The sequence below is a fragment of the Trachypithecus francoisi genome, unplaced genomic scaffold (genome assembly GCF_009764315.1).
Source record: "Trachypithecus francoisi isolate TF-2019V2 unplaced genomic scaffold, Tfra_2.0 Lachesis_group1, whole genome shotgun sequence".
In the NCBI taxonomy this organism is placed as follows: domain Eukaryota; kingdom Metazoa; phylum Chordata; class Mammalia; order Primates; family Cercopithecidae; genus Trachypithecus; species Trachypithecus francoisi.
Window position 1 is genome coordinate 115,877,595 of NW_022681454.1, and position 27,779 is coordinate 115,905,373.

At 38.0% G+C, this 27,779-nt stretch overlaps 1 protein-coding gene across 5 annotated transcripts in view; it reads right to left on the reverse strand.

Annotated features, from left to right (window-relative positions):
* Window positions 1-27,779, reverse strand: part of PDE5A (phosphodiesterase 5A) — a 138,473-nt gene that overhangs the window by 90,162 nt on the left and 20,532 nt on the right. For all 5 annotated transcript variants that reach the window (XM_033215131.1, XM_033215129.1, XM_033215133.1 and 2 more), the window contains exons 2-3: window positions 25,408-25,996; window positions 15,237-15,326 (exon numbers count right to left, since the gene is read on the reverse strand). In XM_033215131.1, coding sequence (XP_033071022.1) covers window positions 15,237-15,326; window positions 25,408-25,996 — 679 coding nt within the window. The remainder of the gene's footprint in view (window positions 1-15,236; window positions 15,327-25,407; window positions 25,997-27,779) is intronic.

Below are 27,779 nucleotides of genomic sequence, written 5' to 3' on the forward strand. Positions count from 1 at the left end.
CAGGCAATACGCCCGCCTCAACTTCCTAAAGTGCTGGGATTACAGGCGTGAGCCACCACGCTTGGCCAATTTGTACATTTTTGAAAACATGTAACTAGCCAATTCTTTAAGACTAAAATAGATCTAGATCGACTGATAGTCTGCTATTAAACTCTGCTTATTTTTATAGTTACATTTTCATCTATTTTGACTAAAATTGAAGGATTATGAATAAAACTGTAACATTTATTTCCTCCAAGTTTACACTGTCAAATTTAAGAAAGCCACAGTCAGTACTGTGAGTATGAGAGATCACAGACAAGGATCCACCCTCCATGGAGATCAAGCTTCTGTCATCAGGAGCATTTATGTGGTTCCTCCCTCGAGGCTGTGAGATAAACACAGCAGGACACTTTCATTTCTCCCCAGGGATTTCTCTAGCTCTCTGAGTTCAGTCTTTCCTTCGAACTTGTGTGATGAATATTGGACTCATTTAACATTTTTCTTGTCACCTTATATAGATATTTAATTTTTGGTGTACAAGAGCTACCTCTCCAACCTTTTTTTTTCTTTTTTCTTTTTTTTTTTTTTTTTGAGACGGAGTCTCACTCTGTTACCCAGGCTGGAGTGCACTGGCACAATCTCAGCTCACTGCAGCCTCTGTCTCCCAGCAGTCAGGTTCAAGCGACTCCCTTGTGTAAGCCTCCCGAGCAGCTGGGATTACAGGCGCATGCCACACACCCAGCTAAGTTTTGTATTTTTAGTGGAGACGGGTTTTCACCATGTTGGCCAGGCTGATCTTGAACTCCTGGCCTCGAGTGATCCACCCCCTTTAGCCTCCCAAAGTGCTTGGATTATAGGCATGAGCCACTGCGCCCAGTCTACCTCTCCAAATTGAAAAAAATTTAAAAGCAAGTATCTTCTTTGCTTCATTTAAAAAAAAAAATCTACAAAGTTCAGTGATTCAATAGTTACTTGTCAAAACAAGATAATTTAGGAGAAATAAATGAAAATATTTTTAAAAGAACAGACACAATCATAAAACTTAAATTCTAGAAAACATTTACTTTTGTGTTTTGTAGTTGGAATTACATATCTGATTTCATTAACGCCTCAATTTGTGAGTTTCGGTAGGTGTTGATCACTTGGATTTGCCAAAGGATAAATCTCATAAAAATCAGCTGATACTTTCTGAATCTTTTTAGTTTTTAAAAGGAAGATATAAGCTAAAATGCTAAGATATTAGCTAAAATGCTCCTTTACCACATTGTAATGAATTATCCTAAATCCTTGATTTTAACTGTCATATTTGCAACAAAGAATTGCAAGTATATCACCAAATATGATAAAACAAAATCAAGATAATAAGATAAAAATAGCGAAGGAGGAAAGAGCTCTGGTTCCCAATTGAATTTCTACTTAATAACTGGAGTTGACATTCAACAATGGTGGTTCAGCCTAGCCTGAAAGATATTATTGGATAAAATCTCTAGTTCAGATCAATAAGAAATTTTCAGAGCTTGCATGATTTCATAAGGTCCTGCTTTCTACTCCTTATCCTCTCCTCTGCAAATAATCTACAGAAAAAAAAAAAAAAAATCAGTAGGTCCTGAGTGACAAATAGGGCTCTGAGTAAGAGTTAATATTTAGGGTCGATTATACCAGTGCAGCCCCTATAAATAAAAAAAAGAACACTCATCTTCACTATGTCATAACAAGCAATACTTCAGGGGAGGGCAGTATTTCACAAATAGGTCATCTGAGCTAGGGGGAAAGATCTGAGCTTCTCGGTAATTCTTTACTAAACAAAAAAAGAATTCTGTCTGGTTATAGAAATAATTAATACAAATGACAAAGATAAAAACTGGTCTAAGTGCCCAGGTCGGAAAAATCCAGAATTAACTTTGAAAGAAATTTAATAGCAGCCCTAAAAATTCACATACCTGTAATTTTTTTTTTTTTTTCCATTTGTAGTCATGGTTCTTCTCTGGAGCAGATTGGCTCAGATTAGTATGAAACATGCTCCTTTAACTCTTTTGCCCCTGGTAAAAATTTTCTTATAGATTCCTCTTAAGGCAATATAGAGGACGTGACTATGATCTTTCTCTTGTTCTCTGTTATCTCATTTTTCACCTTAAAAAGTCTGTCTGCAGAGCAGTTTAAACACTAACAATAAAGGGCCGGCAGAATACAGCCAGATCTCCTTGTTGCCACCTCAAGTCCTGCTTCTGCATGCAGCCACATTAAACACATCGGTTTACCTTCCACTCCAACAAAATCGACAATAATTTAAGTGCTTACTGCAGAGTCTCAAGAAAACACCAATCAGGAGGGAAGCAGAGTGCAGCCATCATCCATAGCAGACTTTTAAGAAATGCTCTTCTCTCTATCTATTATGACCCCTACAGTCTGAATGCCTGGGTTTGAATCTCAGCTTTGCCAGTTTTTAGTTATGTGACTTTGAGCAAGTTCCCTAAATGTTTCATGTCTCAGTTTCCTTTATTGTTAGATAGGAATAAGATAATGCATTACCTCTTATGGTTGTCATGAAGATCAAATGAACTAATACTTGCCAGATCATTAGCACAGTTTTCACAATATTTGCTCAATAAATATCACACATGTTCACTGTCTCTTACATACAAGGCAGTTATTTCCAAAGTCCTACCCCATACTCCTCAAACTACTCCCTCATATACACCCTGGACTGGCTCTCTTCTCTCCCTTGATCACTTTTTTCTTTCTGTCTTTATTCATTTTCTTCAGCCAGTAGCTCTTTGACCTTCCAAAATAAATTATTTTAGCCTTCTCACACTTCTCCAGTTTCTTTTTCCACTTTGCCCATTAATTCCACTCTCTTGAAGGGAGTAGGGAGAGGGGAAGATTGCAAAAACTTAACCTCTAGATTTTTTTCAAAAATTACCATCACAGATGTTTAGTAATGTCTATGGTCCTTACTTGTAAAAAAAAAGCACTGTTGTATCTATAACACTTATGCTTATAACATTAATGAAAAGAACTCCCAAACATTTTTAATTAGTTGAAATACTTTACAAGAGGCAAATAAAGAGCTTAGATATTTAATCTTAAACATCTTCCTGCATTTTCTAGCCTATGTTATAATTCAGAATTTAGTATTCAATAGTCAACTACTCCATTCAAACAGCTTTCCAGAGTTGGTACCAATGTCTTTAAAAAGAAGTGTCACTAAAAGGTACCAGGATATTTTGTAAACAATCAATATTTAATGATTCAGTAATCACCGTTCTTTTTCGGTTCCTTGGTAATAAGTCGGAATGGGTATTGGCTTACTCAATAAGGCTGGACTTAGAAAAAGAAAAAACACCAAATTCATTTTGCCTCATTTATGAGGAAAAATAGTGAAAAACATGTTTCTCTTAAGTTTAAAGTTTCTTAGAGGGTAATCAACAGACTATGTCAGGGCTGTGTTGGCTGTCCCAGTTAGCAGAGTACTGGCTTTGGTCCCAGTTAGCTGATTATTATGTGGCTAATGACCTCTTCATGCAGCTCTTATTGCTTGTCTCTCTTAAAAGCTCTATTAGTTCTACATCTCCTTTTAAAGAATAGTAGCTGATGCACTTCCAGTGTGCCAGGAACTACGTTAAAGCCTTCACTCACATGAATGCATTTAATCTTCCCAATAACCCTTTAAGGCAGATCCTTTTATTGCCCTCATTTTGCAGATGAGGAAACTGAAGAAGATCTACCATACTGGTTTGTTGGCCAGCAAGTAAGTGGTAAAGATGGGATTCAAGCCCAGAGCAAGGAATCTTAATAATTAGTCCCAAAAGCCTTCCTGAAACTTTCCATTTTGGTTTAAAATTTTCATGAGAAAGAGTAGTTATGTGTACATACTAAAGCAAACAGTACTCTGAGTTTGTTTACACAGATACAAATTTAAAGATAATTCTGGAAGTCAAATATTGCACCTTGTTAGTGGCCTGGGTTTGTTTTTTGGCCAGCCAAATTACTTTTTATACTATAACAGCCATGCTTGATAGTGTGTCTATTCTGTCTTTGTTCATTCTTTTCTCTGAAAACGTTAATTCTCAGGAGAAATAATTTTGAACTTGGCAGTGTGAACCTGGGAGGAAAGGGAGCAAGATGGGAAGGAAGGAGAATGAGGAGGGTCAGAAAGATGTTTAAAAAGCTGTGTTGTGGGCCGGGCGCGGTGGCTCATGCCTGTAATCCCAGCACTTTGGGAGGCCGAGGCAGGCAGATCACGAGGTCAAGAGATCGAGACCATCCTGGCTAACATGGGGAAATCCCATCTGTACTAAAAATACAAAAATTAGCTGGGCGTGGTGGCACGCGCCTGTAGTCCAGCTACTCAGGAGGCTGAGGCAGAAGAATTGCTTGAACATGGGAGGCGGAAGTTGCACTGGGCCGCGATCATGCCACACTGCATTCCAGCCTGGTGACAGAGTGAGACTCTGTCTCAGAAAAAAAAAAAAAAAGAAAGAAAGAAAGAAAGAAAAAGGCTGGGCGTGGTGGCTCACGCCTGTAATCCCAGCACTTCGGGAGGCCGAGGCGGGAGGATCACAAGGTCAGGTGATCATAGCCATCTTGGCTAACACGGTGAAACCCCGTCTCTATTAAAAATACAAAAAGAAATTAGCCAGGCGTGGTGGCCGGCACCTGTAGTCCCAGCTACTTGGGAGGCTGAGGCAGCAGAATGGCGTAGGGTGAACCCAGGAGGTGGAGCTTGCAGTGAGTGGAGATTGCACCACTGCACTCCAGCCTGGGGTGACAGAGCAAGGCTCCGTCTCAAAAAAAAAAAAAAAAAAAAAGGAAAAAAAAAAAAAAAAAAAACTGTGTTCTGGAAGCCCTCTCTTGAATAAAGTTACAGATTGAACATCCCTTATCCGAAATGCTCGGGACTTAGACGTGTTTCAAGTTTTAGATTATTTTTGGATTTGGGAATATTTGCATTATTATCAGTTGAGCAACACCAACAGAAAAATCCAAAATTCTTCAATGAGCATTTCTTTTGAGGGTCATGTTGGCACTCAAAAAGCTTCACATTTTGGAGCATTTTGGATTTTCAAATTAGGGATACTCAGCCTGTATTTAGTCCCCAGTGAAGCTACGGAAGATTTTTTAATCTCATGAAATGCTTGGTGTAAGAGTACAAGCCTCATATTAAGTCACCACAAGGTAAAACAGACACCAGCAGGAGAGGATGTGAGAGCACACAGAGAAACACAAGAAAGCTCAGGAACCCAGCAGAAATCTAAAGGAGAGCTTCGGGCTATTTGGGGATCTGTGGCCACACCCACTCCAATCAGATCTGTAAGAAGGCAGCAGGTCCTTGGCTAAGAGTGGGGTTATATATTCATGTAACAAAATTTAAGTCATCTCTCAGTAGAATGCCCAGAATTAAAAAGCCTGATACACTATGTGTTACCAAGGATATGATGTAAGGGGAACTCTCATACACTCTTGATAAGAATGAAATATGGAACAGCTACTTTGGAAGAGTTTGGAAATTTCTTATCAAATTAAACAAATACCTACCATATGACTTAGCAATTGCCCTCCTATCCAAAAGATGTGAAAGCGTAAGTCCACACAAAGGTCTGTATGCAAACACTGACAGCAGCTTTTTTTTTTTTTTGGTAATAGACACAAACTGGAAATAACTGAAATGTTTATCAACTGATGAATGCATAAACAAATTGTAGTATATCCATACCATGGAATAAATCACTCAGCAATAAAAAGGTACAAACTATTGATACATCCAACAGTAGGGCTGAATCTCACACCAATTAGGCTAATTGAAAGAAGCTAGATACAAAAGACTACATACTGTATGATTCCATTTAAATGACATTCTAGAAAAGCAAAACAATAGTGACAAAAAGCAGATCAGTGCTTGTCAGGAGCTGTGGGTTAAGGGAGGAGGAGGAAATCAACTGCAAAGGGGTATAGGAGAACATTTGAGGTGACAGAAACATTCCATGTCTTGATTGCAGTGGTGGTTACATGATCGAATATACATATCTCAAATTCATCAAACTGTACACTTAAGCTGGGTAAACTGTATTGTATGTGTATTAGTCTGTTCTCACACTGCTATGAAGAAATACCTGAGACTGGGTAATTTATAAAGGAAAGAGGTTTAATTGACACACAGTTCTTCATTGCTGGGAAGGCCCCAGGAAACTTACAATCATGGCAGAAGGCAAAAGAGAAGCAGACACCTTCACAGGGCGGCAGGATAGTGTGAGTACAAGTAGGGGAAATGCCAGATGCTTATAAAACCATCAGATCTCATGAGACTCACTATCATGAACAGCATGGGGGAAAACGCCCACATGATACAATTACCTCCACCTGGTCCCGCCCTTGATATGTGGGGATTATGGGGATTATAATTCAAGGTGAGATTTTGGGTGGGGACATAGACAAACCATGTCAGTATGTAAATTATATCTCAATATAGCTGTGTTTTTTTTTTTTATTTAATTTAAATCATCCTCACCAGCAGTCATAATGTGGAAGAATGTATATCTTGAGAATACTTTCTGTAGAAGGGGCCATCCTATTCACTTCTTCCTAGTGATTCTGTTGCATTCTCATCAGTTTCCCCAATCCTGACTGTTGGAGAAATTGTTCACACTATCTAGAAGAGAAGCTTAATCAGGGCATAATTCAGGCTGAATCTGTTTGCCACTACAAAGCTGTTTTGGGGTTCATGATTTTAAAGTACCCTTAATAACTAAAAGCTGAACATTGTCTTCCTAAGTGTACAGAATCATAGTCTGTGGTTTATAACTAGGCCTGCCAGATAAAATTTGAGTTGGATTTGAGTTCAGATAAACAACAAATAATTTATTAGTATAATGATGTCCCAAATAATGCATGGGACACAACTTTTTTAAAATTTGATATACCTGGCAACCACATTAGTAGCACTATAATCATCAGTCCATGTACGGCCTTTTCAATTTTATGTATTCATTCACATATTGAGTTAATTAAACTAATTACTTAATCTCATATTATGTCATTGCTGCAGGCATTTTAGTTACTACTGCTGGAACTACACTTTTTAAGAAACCATATGGTAACTCTAAGGCACTGAGAATGACTACTGAAAAGTAACTGACTTAGGGCCTTGTTAATCAAATTGTGATCAGTAGACCCAGGTAATCATCAACTTGGTACTTGTTAAAAAAGAATCTCAGGTTCTACCCAGACCTACTGAATTCAGAATCTGCATTTTAACAAAATCCCCAGGTGATTCCTACGCACAACACCTAACACTGATTTAGAAAGTTGTGTTTTAGGCAATTTCCCAGGGCAGGAATATGTAGAATGGACTAAAGGGAAATTGACTGCAAGGATAGAAACACCTTACAAGAACATTTAAAAAACTCAGGCATTACTTCAAAATCTGAATCATGGTGCATGCAGGTAGCACAAATAAAAATAAAAAAATACTGAAATCAGAAACATTCTAGTGAAAAAAATCAATGGGGTTTGGTAAGAGACTAGATGGGGGAGGGAGAATAAACATCAGAATTTGAATATAAATCAAGTAGAAGCATCAAATACTTCTAATATGATTGACAGTGGTTCTCAACCTTGGCCACACATTGCAGTCATTTGGGAGCTTTAACAAATACTAATACCTGGGTCCCAATCCCTGAGATTCTGATTTAAGGTGAAACCTCGGCATGAAAATTTTTAAATGCTATACCCAGATAACTGGTAAAACATTTCCATGTGTGTCTGTGAGGGTGTTCCCAGAAGAGATTAGCATTTGCATCAGTAGACAGAGTGAAAAAGATTCTCGCTCACCAATGTAGGGGGGGAACATCCAATCCATTGAGGTCCCAGATAGAACAAAAAGGCAGAGGAAGAGAATATTTTGCTCTCTCTTTGGAAGCTGGGACATCCATCCTCTCCCTTCTCTGAGACAACAGAACTTCAAATACTCAGATCCTTGGACTCTAGGACTCACACCAGCAAACCTCCCAGTTTCTCAGCTCTTCAGCATCAGACTGAATTACACCAAAGGCTTTCCTGGTTCTCCAGCTTGAAGATGGCGGATTGTGGGACGTCTTGATCTCCATAGTTGCACAAGCTAATTTCCATAAATAAATCCCCTTATATATCTACATGTATCCTATTGATTCTGTTTCTGTGGAGAACCCCAATTAATACAATTGGTGGCGGAGCAAGATGGCCAAATAGGAGCAGCTCCAGTCTCCAGCTCCCAGTGCGAGCGACACAGAAGACAGGTGATTTGTGCATTTTCAACTGAGGTACTGGGTTTATCTCATTAGGGAGTGCCAGACAATCGGTGCTGGTCAGCTGCTGCAGCCCGACCCAGTGAGAGCTGAAGCAGGGCGAGGCATCGCCTCACCTGGGAAGCGCAAGGGGGAAGGGAATCCCTTTTCCTAGCCAGGGAAACTGAGACACACAACACCTGGGAAATCGGGTAACTCCCACCCCAATACTGCGCTTTAAGCAAATGGGCACACCAGGAGATTATAATCCACACCTGGCCGGGAGGGTCCCACGCCCATAGAGCCTCCCTCATTGCTAGCACAGCAGTCTGCGATCTAACTGCAAGGCAGCAGCGAGGCTGGGGGAGGGGTGCCCGCCATTGCTGAGGCTTAAGTAGGTAAACAAAGCCCTGGGAAGATTGAACTGGGTGGAGCTCACAGCAGCTCAAGGAGGCCTGCCAGTCTCTGTAGACTCCACCTCTGGGGACAGGGCACAGCTAAACAACAACAACAAAAAAAGCAGCAGAAACCTCTGCAGACACAAACGACTCTGTCTGACAGCTTTGATGACAGCAGTGGATCTCCCAACACGGAGGTTGAGATCTGAGAACGGACAGACTGCCTGCTCAAGTGGGTCCCTGACCCCTGAGTAGCCTAACTGGGAGACATCCTCCACTAGGGGCAGACCGAACCCCACACCTCACACAGTGGAGTAAACCCCTGAGAGGAAGCTTCCAAAGCAAGAATCAGACAGATACACTCGCTGTTCAGCAGTACTCTATCTTCTGCAGCCTCTGCTGCTGACACCCAGGCAAACAGGGTCTGGAGTGGACCTCAAGCAATCTCCAACAGACTTACAGCTGAGGGTACTGACTGTTAGAAGGAAAACTAACAAACAGGAAGGATACCCACACCAAAACCCCATCAGTATGTCATCATCATCAAAGACCAGAGGCAGATAAAACCACAAAGATGGGGAAAAAGCAGGGCAGAAAAGCTGGAAATTCAAAACATAAGAGCGCATCTCCCCCTCCAAAGGAACGCAGCTCATCGCCAGCAACGAATCAAAGCTGGACGGAGAATGACTTTGACGAGATGAGAGAAGAAGGCTTCAGTCCATCAAACTTCTCAGAGCTAAAGGAGGAATTACGTACCCAGTGCAAAGAAACTAAAAATCTTGAAAAAAGAGTGGAAGAATTGATAACCAGAATAATTAATGCAGAGAAGGCCATAAATGAAATGACAGAGATGAAAACCATGACACGAGAAATACGTGACAAATGCACAAGCTTCAGTAACCGACTCGATCAACTGGAAGAAAGAGTATCAGCGATTGAGGATCAAATGAATAAAATGAAGCGAGAAGAGAAACCTAAAGAAAAAAGAAGAAAAAGAAATGAACAAAGCCTGCAAGAAGTATGGGATTATGTAAAAAGACCAAATCTACGTCTGATTGGGGTGCCTGAAAGTCAGGGAGAAAATGGAACCAAGCTGGAAAACACTCTTCAGGATATCATCCAGGAGAACGTCCCCAACCTAGTAGGGCAGGCCAACATTCAAATTCAGGAAATACAGAGAACGCCACAAAGATACTCCTCAAGAAGAGCAACTCCTAGACACATAATTGCCAGATTCACCAAAGTTGAAATGAACGAAAAAATCTTAAGGGCAGCCAGAGAGAAAGGTCAAGTTACTCACAAGGGGAAGCCCATCAGACTAACAGCATATCTCTTGGCAGAAACTCTACAAGCCAGAAGAGAGTGGGGGCCAATATTCAACATTCTTAAAGAAAAGAATTTTCAACCCAGAATTTCATATCCAGCCATACTAAGTTTCATAAGTGAAGGAGAAATAAAATCCTTTACAGATAAGCAAATGCTTAGAGATTTTGTCACCACCAGGCCTGCCTTACAAGAGACCCTGAAGGAAGCACTAAACATGGAAAGGAACAACCGGTACCAGCCATTGCAAAAACATGTCAAAATGTAAAGAACATCGAGGCTAGGAAGAAACTGCATCAACTAATGAGCAAAATAACCAGTTAATATCATAATGGCTGGATCAAGTTCACACATAACAATATTACCTTAAATGTAAATGGACTAAGTGCTCCAATTAAAAGACACAGACTGGCAAACTGGATCAAGAGTCAAGACCCATCAGTCTACTATATTCAGGAGACCCATCTCACATGCAGAGACATACATAGGCTCAAAATAAAGGGATGGAGGAAGATCTACCAAGCAAATGGAGAACAAAAAAAAAGCAGGGGTTGCAATACTAGTTTCTGATAAAACAGACTTTAAATCATCAAAGATCAAAAGAGACAAAGAAGGCCATTACATAATGGTAAAGGGATCAATTCAACAGGAAGAGCTAACTATCCTAAATATATATGCACCCAATACAGGAGCACCCAGATTCATAAAGCAAGTCCTTAGAGACTTACAAAGAGACTTAGACTCCCATACAATAATAATGGGAGACTTCAACACCCCACTGTCAACATTAGACAGATCAATGAGACAGAAAGTTAACAAGGATATCCAGGAATTGAACTCATCTCTGCTCCAAGCAGACCTAATAGACATCTACAGAACTCTCCACCCCAAATCAACAGAATATACATTCTTCTCAGCACCACATCACACTTATTCCAAAATTGACCACAAAATTGGAAGTAAAGCACTCCTCAGCAAATGTAAAAGAACAGAATTTATAACAAACTGTCTCTCAGACCACAGTGCAATCAAACTATAACTCAAGACTAAGAAACTCAATCAAAACCGCTCAACTACATGGAAACTGAATAATCTGCTCCTGAATGACTACTGGGTACATAACGAAATGAAGGCAGAAATAAAGATGTTCTTTGAAACCAATGAGAACAAAGATACAACATACCAGAATCTCTGGGACACATTTAAAGCAGTGTGCAGAGGGAAATTTATAGCACTAAATGCCCACAAGAGAAAGCTGGAAAGATCTAAAATGGACACTCTAACATCACCATTAAAAGAACTAGAGAAGCAAGAGCAAACACATTCAAAAGCTAGCAGAAGGCAAGAAATAACTAAGATCAGAGCAGAACTGAAGGAGATAGAGACACAAAAAACCCTCCAAAAAATCAATGCATCCAGGAATTGGTTTTTTGAAAAGATCAACCAAATTGATAGACCGCTAGCAAGACTAATAAAGAAGAAAAGAGAGAAGAATCAAATAGATGCAATAAAAAATGATAAAGGGGATATCACCACCTACCCCACAGAAATACAAACTACCATCAGAGAATACTATAAACACCTCTACGCAAATCAACTAGAAAATCTAGAAGAAATGGATAATTTCCTGGACACTTACACTCTCCCAAGACTAAACCAGGAAGAAGCTGAATCCTTGAATAGACCAATAGCAGGCTCTGAAATTGAGGCAATAATTAATAGCCTATCAACCAAAAAAAGTCCAGGACCAGATGGATTCACAGCTGAATTCTACCAGAGATACAAGGAGGAGCTGGTACCATTCCTTCTGAAACTATTCCAATCAATAGAAAAAGAGGGAATCCTCCTTAACTCATTTTATGAGGCCAACATCATCCTGATACCAAAGGCTGGCAGAAACACAACAAAAAAAGAGAATTTTAGACCAATAGCTCTGATGAACATCGATGCAAAAATCCTCAATAAAATACTGGCAAACCAGATCCAGCAGCACATCAAAAAGCTTATCCACCATGATCAAGTGGGCTTCATCACTGGGATGCAAGGCTGGTTCAACATACACAAATCAATAAACGTAATCCAGCATATAAACAGAACCAAAGAAAAAAACCACATGATTATCTCAATAGATGCAGAAAAGGCTTTTGACAAAATTCAACAGCCCTTCATGCTAAAAACGCTCAATAAATGTGGTATTGATGGAACGTATCTCAAAATAATAAGAGCTATTTTTGACAAACTCACAGCCAATATCATACTGAATGGGCAAAAACTGGAAAAATTCCCTTTGGAAACTGGCACAAGACAGGGATGCCCTCTCTCAACACTCCTATTCAACATAGTGTTGGAAGTTCTGGCTAGGGCAATCAGGCAAGAGAAAGAAATAAAGGGTATTCAATTAGGAAAAGAAGAAGTCAAATTGTCCCTGTTTGCAGATGACATGATTGTATATTTAGAAAACCCCATTGTCTCAGCCCAAAATCTCCTTAAACTGATAAGAAACTTCAGCAAAGTCTCAGGTTACAAAATTAATGTGCAAAAATCACAAGCATTCTTATACATCAGTAATAGACAAACACAGAGCCAAATCAGGAATGAACTTCCATTCACAATTGCTTCAAAGAGAATAAAATACCTAGGAATCCAACTTACAAGGGATGTAAAGGACCTCTGCAAGGTGAACTACAAACCACTGCTCAGTGAAATAAAAGAGGACACAAACAAATGGAAGAACATACCATGCTCATGGATAGGAAGAATCAATATCGTGAAAATGGCCATACTGCCCAAGGTAATTTATAGATTTAATGCCATCCCCATCAAGCTACCAATGAGTTTCTTCACAGAATTGGAAAAAAACTGCTTTAAAGTTCATATGGAACCAAAAAAGAGCCCGCATTTCCAAGACAATCCTAAGTCAAAAGAACAAAGCTGGAGGCATCACACTGCCTGACTTCAAACTATACTACAAGGCGGCCGGGCGCGGTGGCTCAAGCCTGTAATCCCAGCACTTTGGGGGGCCGAGACGGGCAGATCATAAGGTCAGGAAATCAAGACCATCCTGGCTAACATGGTGAAACCCCGTCTCTATTAAAAAATACAAAAAAGTAGCCAGGCGAGGTGGCGGGTGCCTGTAGTCCCAGCTACTCGGGAGGCTGAGGCAGGAGAATGGTGTAAACCCGGGAGGCAGAGCTTGCAGTGAGCCAAGATCCAGCCATTGCACTCCAGCCTGGGCGACAGAGCGAGACTCCGTCTCAAAAAAAAAAAAAAAAAAACTATACTACAAGGCTACAGTAACCAAAACAGCATGGTACTGCTACCAAAACAGAGATATAGACCAATGGAACAGAACGGAGTCCTCAGAAACTATACCACACATCTACAGCCATCCGATCTTTGACAAACCTGAGAAAATCAAGAAATGAGGAAAGGATTCCCTATTTAATAAATAGTGCTGAGAAAATTGGCTAGCCATAAGTAGAAAGCTGAAACTGGATCCTTTCCTTACTCCTTATACGAAAATTAATTCAAGATGGATTAGAGACTTAAATGTTAGACCTAATACCATAAAAACCCTAGAAGAAAATCTAGGTAATACCATTCAGGACATAGGCATGGGCAAGGACTTCATGTCTAAAACACCAAAAGCAACGGCAACAAAAGCCAAAATTGACAAATGGGATCTAATTAAACTGAAGAGCTTCTGCACAGCAAAAGAAACTATCATCAGAGTGAACAGACAACCTACAGAATGGGAGAAAATTTTTGCAATCTACTCATCTGACAAAGGGCTAATATCCAGAACCTACAAAGAACTCAAACAAATTTACAAGAAAAAAACAAACAACCCCATCAAAAAGTGGGCAAATGATATGAACAGACATTTCTTTCTGTTACACACCAGTTAGAATGGCAATCATTAAAAAGTCAGGAAACAAGTGCTGGAGAGGATGTGGAGAAACAGGAACACTTTTACACTGTTGGTGGGATTGTAAACTAGTTCAACCATTATGGAAAACAGTGTGGCGATTCCTCAAGGATCTAGAACTAGAAGTACCATATGACCCAGCCAACCCATTACTGGGTATATACCCAAAGGATTATAAATCATGCTGCTATAAAGACACATGCACACGTATGTTTATTGCGGCACTATTCACAATAGCAAAGATTTGGAATCAACACAAATATCCATCAGTGACAGACTGGATTAAGAAAATGTGGCACATATACACCATGGAATACTATGCAGCCATAAAAAAGGATGAGTTTGAGTCCTTTGTAGGGACATGGATGCAGCTGGAAACCGTCATTCTCAGCAAACTATCGCAAGAACAGAAAATCAAACACCGCATGTTCTCGCTCATAGGTGGGAACTGAGCAATGAGATCGCTTGGACTCGGGAAGGGGAACATCACACACCGGGGCCTATCACGGGGATGGGGGAGGGGGGACGGATTGCATTGGGAGTTATACCTGATGTAAATGATGAGTTGATGGGTGCTGACGAGTTGACGGGTGCAGCACACCAACATGGCACAAGTATACATATGTAACAAGCCTGCACGTTATGCACATGTACCCTAGAACTAAAAGTATAATAATAATAAAAAAATACAATTGGTAATCTTTTAGACTTCTCCAGTTGGTTGTAATACAGTCAGGATTGAGAATGCTCAATTGAAATATTCAGTTTAACTGATAATTTATTAACTCTTTTTTTCCAAATAAGTGTAAAATGAAGAAGGAACTCAATGATAATAGAATCCAAATCTTCTAGTTAGGTGAAATATAAACTAACATATTTTCATTTGCCTGTTAAAATTTCAAATTGAAATTTACATAATTAGAATTAGCTATGATTTCCATTTTTTTCAAAATCTCAATTTGAATGAAATCAGTTAATGACCACTGTAGTTGGATGATCATTTATGAATGTTACTCATACTCCTAAAACATAATATGCAATGAATTGATTCTAATCACAGCCATAATTACACATCTTAAGATAGAATAAGGCCTTCAGGAAGAGGGGAGGTAGAATATGACATGCATAAAATTTATTTCTAAGTAAATGGCCATAGTAAAGTAATAATCAGAATTAGGCCCTATAACTAAAAATCTAAATTTAAAAATATCAAGCAGAACATTTAAGAACTTTATAGATAATTTGTCACTAAAGCATTATTTCATATATATGCAAAGTAAATACAAAATATTTTTCAAAAAGAAAAATATTTCCAATGACCTTTTATAAAATGGAAAATTGGCTTACCTCTTCCCTATGATTCTTAATTGGCATACAGAGAATGCTTTGTGTCTTGTAGCCTGTAATTTGGTCAACTTCTGCATTGAACCGAGGATCCTAGTATGGAAAAAGAAATTCAATTTAATGACTGACCTGTTCAAAGATTAATTTGATTTTTTTGATTTATTAGATTAGAGAAATCTAACCTTGGACTTACCTTGTTACTCCGAGTAACAATTTTATTGTTGTGAAAGGCATCATCATGTAAGTACATATTATATTTGACAAAGATACATTTAAGTTGCTGAGCTTTTTTATAAGCAGCTAGTGTTTAAGAGAAAAAAACACAGACTCGAACAAATGTTCAGAAATAAAGAAAATTCAAAATATGAACCACTTTAGATAGCTGTACTTAAATTCAGGAAAAAGTGGCATCTCTCCACCTCTGTAGTATCATCTCACAACCTGATTCTATTGTGCCTCCAGAACAACCTTTTCAATAAATGATTTTACTTCCCTTGTAAGGGCTGTTTACAGTTCCTCAGTATTCCGTACTTCCTTATACATATATATATATATATATATACACACACACACACACAATCTGATTGAGTCAGATTGTAAACAATCATTTAATCTTTTGAATTTCCCTTTTTACAAGGCACATTATACACATCCAATAATCATAAAGGGCTTTTGAGGTGTTAAATTTCTAAGTATGAATTAAAGAAATAAAGGTAAGGTTTAATTGTCCATTACATTTAGATTGGGAAGATCTAAAATTAGGCTGTAAACTCTATGAGGGTTTTTTCTTTTTCTTTTTTTTTGTTCATTTCTGTATTCCTAGCACAGGAACTTAATCAAAAGCATGTGTTAAATCAATGAAGGAATTAATTAACAAATAATACCACAGTTATCAAATGATATCATTTTTACCTTACCATATAGTTTAAAGCAAATCTTGTCAGTAAAGGGAAAACCAAAGTAGAGAAAATCAATAGCTATAACTAACATGAGGTAAGAGTGGAATGGAAACAAGCATTCCAGGACATAAACATCTGAATGAGTGCTGTTCCCTTCAAAGCGATAGCCTTGGGGAGTTACATGCTCAATCTAATAATAGCATCACTGCTCCAAAAACTACGCAGTTGGAATTCCCTTCAGAGAATATGGAATATCCACACTGGAAAAGCTCATCTTTTGATGAGCTTTGAAGGTCATTTCTTTTTTTGAAAATAAAAAATAAATTAGTCACAGTAAAGCCATGAATGAAGTAAGTGATTACACTAGATTCCATCAATTGGGGTCAGAAATGAGGCCAATTTTCTCCTGAGAGGGCCCAAGTTAGCTTAAAGATAATTTCAAAAGAAAAGCTATAAAATGGTGAAAAATCAGCATAAATATTTTATATTATAAACACTGCTACATTTTTGCTTTTTCTGCAAACATGCTCAGAGTTATATGAATTGAGATGCAGAGAAAATCCTTAGCCAAATCTTCCTAATAAAATCCTTATTTTATCTTTAGATATTGTCTAAAGAAAGCAGACAAGATAATGATGTTGATGAATTAAAGAAGTGAAAAATTATTGACATATAGTGAATTGTTTTACAAACCAATAAGTAAAACATGAATAAAAATACATCCTCAGTTTTACTTTGTTAATAAACATTTGAATTATGAGACAATTTATAAAGCAGATTTAACCCAACCACCTAATCAAAGCAGTAGATTTTGACAGATTAAAATTAGTAGGACTTTCACATCTTTTTGTGTCTACTGTTAGTTTAAAATCAACAGCAGTTCTGAATTTCACTCTCCAGTGAAATGAGTGGGAATAAATACATCCTTCAAATTTCATTTGAGGTGAAGTTCCAAACTCCTGACATCTCAAGGAGTTTTCCTTTAATAATAATGTACTCAGTGCAAAGACAATATACGTAAAGGAATTCTAACCCCTCTAGGTTCGGTAAACACCAAAGAAAAAAATGGAACACTACAATCATTGTGATTATTCCCTTCACCATTTGTTTATAAGAACATGACGGTATGAAAGAACACAAGCCTTGGATGTCCACTTGCCATAACAAAGTATCAGGTACCAGAATTCCTTCCTGCTGAAGACAACTATAAGACTAGACAAAATACAAGACAACAAAGCCATGGGCAGAGCAAAGAGAAAGATAACACACGTCATTGCCATTCAACATTCTGGCTTTCTGCCTGAGGGCATTTTCCTGCTTTAGAGAAGGCAGGTGCTACCCAATGAGAGCAACACTTTGAAACAGAACTGAATGAGCTCCAAACTTCTGAAGTGGTTGGAAAGTGTAAAGCACAGGGGCTGTGCTGGGGGGTTGGAAGGAAGATGGTTTGGAAGCGGTGACCAAAAGATACTGAGTTTCTAGTCACTTTGGGCAGGTATAGGGCAAAAACCCTAAAGGACTAGCAAAAATTACCTGCTGAAGGCTAAAAACTGAATGTGACACCAATTAGTGAAGTGTTTGGAGACAATGGAGTTCCAGTCCAGCCAGAGTAGAGAATTCATTCAGCAGCTCAGGCATTGAGACAGGGAAAGACCACTCCTTAGGAGTAAGGACTATACCATATAGTTGTGGGTATTCCCTAAGACTAAATTCAAAACTAGGATAGATCCACTCTAACAAATAATAAGACCAAGCCTGACAGGATCAAAATAATCTGCCAGTAATTTTACTGCCTGCCCGAACAAATCTCATCCCTTTTTTAAAGGAAGAGGATATAATCCAAATGTAGTGAAACAGACTATGACCAGCAGACAATACAAAATCACCACATATGTAAAGAAAACAGGAAAATGAAACCCATAGTAAAGAGAAAAAGTAGTCAATAAAAAATGACCCCAAGATGATTCACATGTTGGACTTCACAGATAAGGATGTTAAAGCAGCTATTAAAAATTAATGCAGGGATTTAAAGAAAAATACAGTAGTAACTTATTTGCAGAGATGGGAATCTCTTCAAGGAAAGAAAAAACTATTAAAATAGTCAAATGAAAATTCTAGAACTGAAAAGTATAGTGTATAAAACACCAAGTTCATTAATACATTTAACAGCCCACTGAAAACAGCTGAAGAGTCAGTGATCCTGAAGACAGATCAACAGAAAGTTGATCAACAGAAGGGTTGAAAGGAAAAAGAAAACAAACCATAAAACATTAACAAAGTTTCAGTGTCTTTTAGGATACTATCAAGTGTGTGTGTATACACACACACAAACACACACACACACACAATTTGGGGTCCCAAAGATAATGAAGCTGAAAAATATTTAAAGATTTATAGAGAAAAATTTCCCAAATTGATGAAAACCTTAAGCTTACACACATGGTGTGAAAATGATATGTAGCGTGAAACATATAAGTTGAAAATGATACAAAGGATGGCTGACCTCTCCTGAGAAAAATGAAGACAAGGAAAAAATGAGAAAACTCTTTTTCAAAATATTGAAAGAAAACTACTATCAACTGATAGTGGTTCATCTATCCAGTGAAAATATCCTTCAAGAATATAGGAAAAATAAAGGCATTTTCATATAAACTAAAACTGACAGTATTTGTCAGCACTGTGTGTACTATAAGAAGTGCGAAAGGAAATTCTGTAGTCTAAAGAGAAAGATACTAAAATCTAGAAAGAGCTAGAAACCTGGCTTGAACACATGAGTATATATATATATATATATATATATATATATATAGAATAAGGAAGCCTAGTCTTTCATTTTTGGAGAACAAAACACCCAACAGAAGAAAAAAGAAGAAAAATAATGCATCTTTAGTTATTGGATGAAATTGGAAGTATCAGTATGAATTCAATTGTTTTTACTATAATAAATAGATAGATAAATAAATACAATATAGATGTGTATGTGTATTTATATGTTATTTTCCTAGCTCTGTCTGCTAATATACCAGCAGAAATGAATGCATCTAGTGCCTTAATCTTGGGTTCTTAATACCATTCCCCTCACTAAAAGAAACCAGGGCTTCTTGGGAAAAAAGAATGATTCTAGGGCTAGGGCAGGGAAAGTGTAAGATAAGCCTCAAACATTCTCATTAGCCAGAAAGTGAAAAAAATGCCCCAAAAGTAATGAGGACATAACAAAAAGACACAGGACTCAGCAAATTTGTTATAATTTGAGCATCAGCATAAAGATAATAAAAATATAATTGACTAAATAAAATATTAAACCATGACCATAATGATGTGAATGCATGAATGAAGGAGAAGGCAAAACTCTCCCTTACATTAGAATTTCAGCTAACAAATATAAGAGGTATGATGGAGTTGGAAAATCAGTGGATGCTAAAACTAGTCAGTAGGTTGTTGATGAACAGAGTATTTACACAGTCTCAAAGCATCTGCCCGTATGATACTTATTAATTACAATGGGAAAAACTACTGGAGAAACCTGGTGGATATCACTTTTAAAAAGTTATCAAATTTAACATCATCAACACTTACATCACATAAATATGCCTCCTTATAAGATACATTAAGAAGGTGTGTGGTATAATTAAACATGTTTCTGATCTTTGTTCCCAGTTCCTGACACAGACCTCCTAAAGGCCATGGAATTTCTTGAGTGATACTAGTGTAATCCTATATTTGCAACAAGCCCTTTTCAACCATACCTGAATTCACACTAATGAGGTGAGCCCTAGAAGGCTTCAGGATTAGGGGTGGGAACCAGAAAACCCAACCTTGTGATTAGAGGTTTAGAGCTTCCAGTCCCACTCCCAACCTCTGGAGAGGGGAGACCGGCTGGAGATTGAATCCACTCACCAATGACCAGTAATATAATCAATCACACCTACATAATAAACCCTCAATTAAAAAGCTCAGAACAATGAGGTTTAGGGGAGCTTCCAGGGTGGTGAACATATTGATGTGCTGGCATGCTGGCATTCTGGAGAAGGCATAGAAGCTCTGTGCACCACCCCACCCTCCACCACCTCCCATACCTTGCCCTACGTATCTCTTCCATTTGGCTGCTCCTGAGTTGTATGTAACCTTTTTAATAAAACTGTAGTCATAAGTGTAGTGCTTTCTTGAGTTCTGTGAGTCATTCTATCTAATTACTGAACCTAAGTGGGGGTCACTAGAATCCTTGAATTTGTAGTCAGTCTGGAAGAAGTGTGGCAGCCTAGGGATCCCACTTGTGGCTGACGTCTAAAGTTGGGGCAGACTTGTGGGATTGAGCCCTTAACATGTAGGGTCAGTGCTAACTCCATGAAGTTAAGAATCAGAACTGAATTGGGTTGAATTGGGTTGCAGTGTCAAAGAACAGGAGAATTAATTAGTTGTTGCTTAGTTAAGGTGTCAATATTAACATATATGGTATTCCAGCTAAAAGGGCCTCGCTTGAATCTATTTGTGAAAGACATTCTACAAAATAACAGGCCTGTACCCTTCAACAATGTCTAAATTTAAAAAGGTAAAGAAATGCTGAGAAACTGTTTCAAACGGAGAGGAGACTAAAGAGACATTACAACTATGTGCAATATGGGATCCTGAATAATACCCTGGATTGGGGGAAAATAACTCTAAAGCTTATTAATGGGATGGGACAACTGATGAAATTTTGACTATGGACTGCTAATAGTCTTGTATCAGATTAGATAATAGTATTGTATCAATATAAAATTTCCTGATTCTGATAATCTTATTATGGCTGGGTTAGAGAATATTCTTATTAGAAAATATACACTGAACTCTTTAGTAAAAACATATCTTTAGCTTATTAAATCATTCAGAAATAATAAGCATATATTACTTATATGCATTATAGAGCGAAAGAGAGGAAACGATAAAGGAAATGGGGGAAAAAAATAACTGGAGAATCTGGGTAAAGGGTATATGGCAGTTTCTTATACTGGTCTTGCAACTTTTCTGTGAGTTTAAAATTATACCAAAATAAAAATAACAGAAAATTTAAAAAAGGAAACAACACAGATGACTTGACAAATTATAAGGCTGGTTTTCTTCTACAGAGTGGAATTTTTAAGACAATGCCTGAAACATTGAACAAGCATAGACACAGCAGTTCCCAAACTGTGTTTCCAGTGGCACAGTTACACCTCGATTAGGAGGTTTGTCTAAATTACAACAATTGCTAGGGGTTTTCTTTTTCTTCTAAAATTCATCTGGAAATAATCATCTGAAATTCAGTTGAAACAGTTTGTATTTCTTTAGAAAAATATATTGATAAATAATTGAAGTAGAAAGTGAGTCCTGCATGGTGACAGAAGGTGAAAATTTGTTTCTTTGGAGAAAAAAAAAAAAAATGAAAGGGAAAGATGAAGTGGGGAAGGAAGGAATAATAGCTATACGGTCAAAGCCACACAAGTGGTAATTTGACCCTTCCCTAAGACCCTCCAAGTTTTCTCTCTAGAAATCATGGTTCACATGGAGTGTCTGTCCTGGAGTGGAAACAGCACATGAGTCTGAGTTTTACTTGGGAGAAGGAGAGATGTTTTGACAATGTAAATCCTTAAGGCATAGGAATCATGGGAAGGTTTAAGACTTCCTTGGGACATGGAACGGGGTTCAGGGCAATCCTGTGTAGTTACTGGATGTTATCTGGTTTTCCTATAAAAGGAAAATACCAAGCACATTTATTTAGTAGTTCTGATTATATATCTTACTATTAATAGTTTCTTAGTATAAGTGTGAATATCTTACTAATAAATGTGTTAATATCTCCTTGTTATTCATAAATGCTGTGCCAAGCCGGTTGCAGTGGCATGCACCTGTAGTCCCACCTACTCAGGACCATAGCCCACTTCTCGTGCAGTTGAAGTGAGTGGATCACCTAATCCAGGACTCCAACCTGAACAACACAGTGAGACTCTGGCTTAAAATAACTAACTAAATAAATACATACATATATGGTGTAGCACATTCAGGGTAGTTGCACGATGGTGGGCTGATGCATGAGACCATTTGTGACTGAACATCAATGTATGGGTAGCATTTACCAACTAATCTTTTCATTGGTATTTATGGTCTACATGAGAATCACTGGTCTGAGTAGTGGATGTTGTCTTGTATTTTAAATATATGAATATGTTATCACTAATAAAACAATAGAATTTTTCAAATTTATGTCACTTAATATCATTTTCTGTTACAAAGTTTTAAAAGTGAACTAAATATAGGTCATTTCTTATAATTAACTTTATGAGACATTTTAAAAAATTCTCAATATCAATCTGAGTATTATTCTGTTTGACAGACACCTCTCTTGGTTTCCCACGGTGGCATTACATCCTTTAAAGTGGTCTATGGTAAATAAGCTTAAGAAATACTGCCATACAGTGTCATTTTTACAGATGCATGCTTAAAGAGCTAGGACTCAGAAAACATTGGAATATATTTTCATATCCTGACTACTTTCAAAAAACACAGTATTTTAATTATTCAAATTATGGATGGTGCTTAGTAATAAATTATCCATTAGCCAACTGACTTCCACTGCTAATACCAATATAAATTAGATCGCAATGTAAATTAGATCACAGATCAACCTCTACAAGTTCTAATGAAATTCTTGGGACATGAAATAACTCCTGCAAGCTACCATAAATACAGATCAAGGATACCAAAGGTGAAGTAGCAACATGAGAAATCCACAGGCTAAGAGGCATCACCCCAGGAGCCATGCAAATCAAGGACACTAGCTATTTTAAACAATAGCACAAGAATTAAATCATTATCAAATGCAAAACAGAAAATATATTGTCAAAACTTTGAAGATGGTAGGCAGATTAAATAAAATGCATGTAAGTGACGAATTCTCAGGGCTGGAGACATTTAGGACCATGAAAACAAATAAAGGCTTTCTCAACAAAGCTGGAGAATATTTATGATCCTACTGTACTCATGGGACCATAGTGCCATTGAAAAGTGGATACCCAGCTGTCACTTAAGACAGGAAGGGGATTCTGCAAACTTGGCAGCAATCCTTCAGCTGTGTCCTTAATACCCCTCTTGGAATCTGCTACAGTGTGAAGTTACTGTGGAGCTCAAAGAGGTCACAGAGATACTCTATGAAGACTACTACATTTTTCCAAGATAATCAAAATTGAATGCATTGCTTATACAGAATGGATTCTAAAGAAACATTTCAGGACTTAACTTAGATGAACTATCACACCCCAAATCCCGACCTTCGGTATTACTCGCCAGTAGTACCATTATTCATTTACCGAACTTCAAAACCTGGTCATCTTCAATTCCTCTTTCCCCTTCACTTGCATCTCCTATTAGCTGCCAAGTTCAGCAGATTCTATTAGGTTGGTGCAAAAGTAATCATGGTTTTGCCATTAAAAGTAATGGCAATTACTTTTGCATCAACCTAATACTTCTTCATCTGAAATCCATTCCCTCCTTTTGATCTTTAAGGTCAGGGTCCTTGTTAAGGTGCTTACTTCCTCATACTTAGACTATTAAGATAATCTTCTATCCTCCCAACTTGTAGCATTTCCCCCTCTAATTCATTTTATGACTACTGTAAAATTAATCCTTCCAAAGCACAATTTAAATCACACTCATTCCCCTTACAAAAGATCTTCAGTTACTCCTCATGTTTCTAAACCAAATATATATTCCTCAGCTTGGCATTCAAGATCTCAGTAATTTCCTGGCTGTGCTCCCACAGCTCCTTCATGTCCAGATTCTTATCTACACACTTACATGGTCCTACTTTCCTATCTCTTCTAACTTCTCTTTACCTCTGGATCTCACCATGCACAAATCTCAATTTATTCAATTTATTCAAATTTTCCAGGATCTGTATCAGATATTGCTCCCTCACAGAAATCTTCCTCTGGTTGGGCGTGGTGGCTCACGCCTGTAATCCCAGCACTTTGGGAGGCTGAGACGGGAGGATCACCTGAGGTCAGGAGTTCGAGACCAGCCTGGCCAACATGGTGAAACTCCATCTCTACTAAAAGTACAAAAATTAGCCGGGCGTGGTGGCAGGTGTCTGTAATCCCAGCTACTAGGGAGGCTGAGATAGGAGAATAGCTTGAATCTGGGAGGCAAAGGTTGTAGTGAGTCGAGATCGCATCACCGCACTCCAGCCTGGGTAGCAGAGTGAGACTCCATCTCCAAAAAAAAAAAAAAAAAATCTTCCTCCATCTTTCCCACTAGATGTCCTATCCTGCTTCTCTGAACCTTATCACATTTTTCTTGGCATCTGTTATGACCTACTCTCTATGCTATTTATCTATTGCATGTACTATTATTTTAATTCAACCAATATTTAGTAAGCCCTATGTGCCAGGCACTATAAGGCACCAGGAACACAATAAAACAGCTATGACTCTCTGAATTAAATGAATTGAGCCAGAATTACTACTGAATCTTTATAGTGTACCACACAGTAGAAAGCTAGAAAAATTGTTCTATCAAGATGCTGTAAGGTACCTCATAAACATATAAAGTGCCATTCAGTTAAGACATTTGGTTTTAAAACTAAAATTCCATTAATAAAAAGGATTATTTTAAATGGGAAATTTGAAGAATCTTACAGTGTAACCTTTAAGCCCTTAATTAAAGACTTGTGCGTAGGTATAGCAAAAGAAGAAGAAATAACAAATCTTTCCATTGAAAACTTTTAGAGCAAAAATTTTCACGTTTTTGAAGATATCTGTAAGTTTATCTGTTTAAAAAATGAAAGAGAAGATAGTAGGAAAGAAAACCAGACTTTGGTATCAATGGGACTTTGAATGAATATGATTAATTGGATGAATGAATGAAGAGACTATGAGTTCTTTTTGTTGTTGTTTTTGCACCTATCATTTTAGAATCTCAGGAAAATTCTAAGAGGTTCATGTGGGGATAACAGATGGGGATATGCATTGTGATCAGATAAAAAGATGGGAGAATATAACCATGAGATGAGCTATATTAAATTATCATTAAGGAGAAAAACAAGATGAGATTTCCTTAAGGCTCATAGCCTCAGCTGAACCACCAGAGAAGAAACTCTGGCAATTAAAAATGGGAAAATTCTTAGCCTACATTCCAGTTTTAAATAAGTATGCAAATTATTACATCTCAGTTTCAAATATCCCCACCATTCATGATTGCTATCCAATGCCCCAGCCACAGTACCCTCCCCAGCACCTGTCCTGCTCTCAGGGTCCCCTGTTTACCTCATATGCATCTTTGATGTTCAAGGGCTCACCAAGTGCTGCCACATGTCCCACAATGCCTTTGTTCCATTCTAAGCGGATACAGTTATTTGAAGCTTCTTCCAGTGTTGAACCTTCAGCAACATCAAAGAGGCGGCTGATAAGAAACTTGTCATTGGAGCTGTCTTCACAGACAAGGAACAGGGAATACCGGTCAGCAGAGATGAGTCCATGGATATGCAAGAAAATTTTGTGACATAAGGCTGTGACATCCAAATGGCTAGAAATATCCTTCACTAATTCCAAGAGTCTTGAGCACTGGTCCCCTTCATCATGATCAAACCTTGGAGGGGTTAGAGGCATCTGTTCCTTCTTTTCTGAGTCAGAGAGGAAGCTCACAGTTCCCTCAGAATCCTTGACAACAATGGGTCTAAGAGGCCGGTCAAATTCAGAGGCAGAGATTTTCCTCGTTGGTGTTCCAGGGGCACTGTTATCTGCACGAGGGCTCTGCTGCAAGGGACAAGAGCAAGATTCCGTGTGGCCTCTGATACCTTCCTTGCACACAGGGATGGTGTGAACTCTCTCAGCAAACCATGCATTGACCATTTCTCTGTAGAACAGAATGTGCAGACACATTAGACACTTGAAGAGAAAGGGTGCTATGCCTGAAAGCTCCTAAACATCTTCTTATGGTAAACTGATGAGACAATAATTTGATATGTCATAGAAAATAAAAACAAGATGGTTTACTTAAGACATATTATTTTGGCCAGGAACAGTGGTTCACACCTGTAATTCCACCATCTTGGGAGGCTGAAGTGGGAGGATTGCATGAGGTCAGGAGTTGGAGACCAGCCTGGGAAACCAAGTGAGACCCTGTCTCCAGAAAAAAATTTAAAAATTAGCTGGGCATGATAGCATGTGCCTATGACCCTACCTACTCAGGAGACTGAGGCAGGAGGATTGCTTGAGCCCAGGAGTTCGAGGCTGTAGTGAGGTATGATCACACCACTGCACTACTGCACTTCAGCCTGGGTGACAAAGTGAGACTCTCTCTCAAAAAAAAAAAAAAGACAATTTTATTCTGGAAAACAATAGAGGACAATTGCTTTAATGAACATCTTAATAAAGGCTGACTTCTATATACATAATTTTATATATCTGATTGCAGCATAGCAAGCATTAAGTCTGCTTCTCTCAAAATTAGCTTATATTAAAAAGTAAAAGACACTAAATTTGCCAATAGTTTTAGGAAAATATAAATATGCACATTAATTTGATGTTTAAAATACATATCTTGTTCTGAAGTTAAATATTTGAAAACTAAAACAAATATTTGTCTAAATTTGGCTTGCTACTATGCCTATTTTAGATAGTTATATCTATATTGCAAAAGTAGATAAGTTTAGAAGGAGTAGTGAAAGAGACAAATAATTTAATCTTGTATAGAAAAATCAGACTTCTGGCCGGGCGCGGTGGCTCAAGCCTGTAATCCCAGCACTTTGGGAGGCCGAGACGGGCGGATCACGAGGTCAGGAGATCGAGACCATCCTGGCTAATACGGTGAAACCCCATCTCTACTAAAAAATACAAAAAACTAGCCGGGCGAGGTGGCGGGCGCCTGTAGTCCCAGCTACTCGGGAGGCTGAGGCAGGAGAATGGCGTAAACCCGGAAGGCGGAGCTTGCAGTGAGCTGAGATCCGGCCACTGCACTCCAGCCTGGGCGACAGAGCGAGACTCCGTCTCAAAAAAAAAAAAAAAAAAATCAGACTTCTGTAAATATTATCCCAATAATGTTTGTTTAACAATGGTAAAAAAGGATCTCTTTTTCTAGATTATTACGACTATTTTAAAGTAGGCTTTATCTAAGTTTAAAAATGCAGTCCAAGAAAACTGAAGGCATTTATGTTTTTAATGTACCCTTCTATGAAAGCAACTCATTTGAGCTAAAGCCGTCACAGTAGGTCACTTTTTAAAACAAACATACCAGATCATACACAATCCAAAGCATGTTGTTCAATTCAAATGATGCCCCTTAGAACGCTGTAATCTTACACCAATTAATGGTGTCATTACTCTAGACATTTTTGGAACTCTTCTTTTGAAACACTTCTGAAACAATTTATAATCCAAATAAAAATACTAATTTTATCTAAAAATTAGACCTTGTTTCTCACTAACTCTTCCCAAAATGAACAAATAAAACAAAAACAAAAAAAAACCTATGGTAAGAGCTAACTTAATTCTCTATCTTCTGATAAGACATGACCCTTTTGAAAACTCAAACTTACCTTCAAAAGATAAAAACTTGCTATAACTGAGGATATTTCAAATAATTTGTCTATACAAAAAATAATGTAATCTCAAATCTCCAATGACATAATTGACTGTTT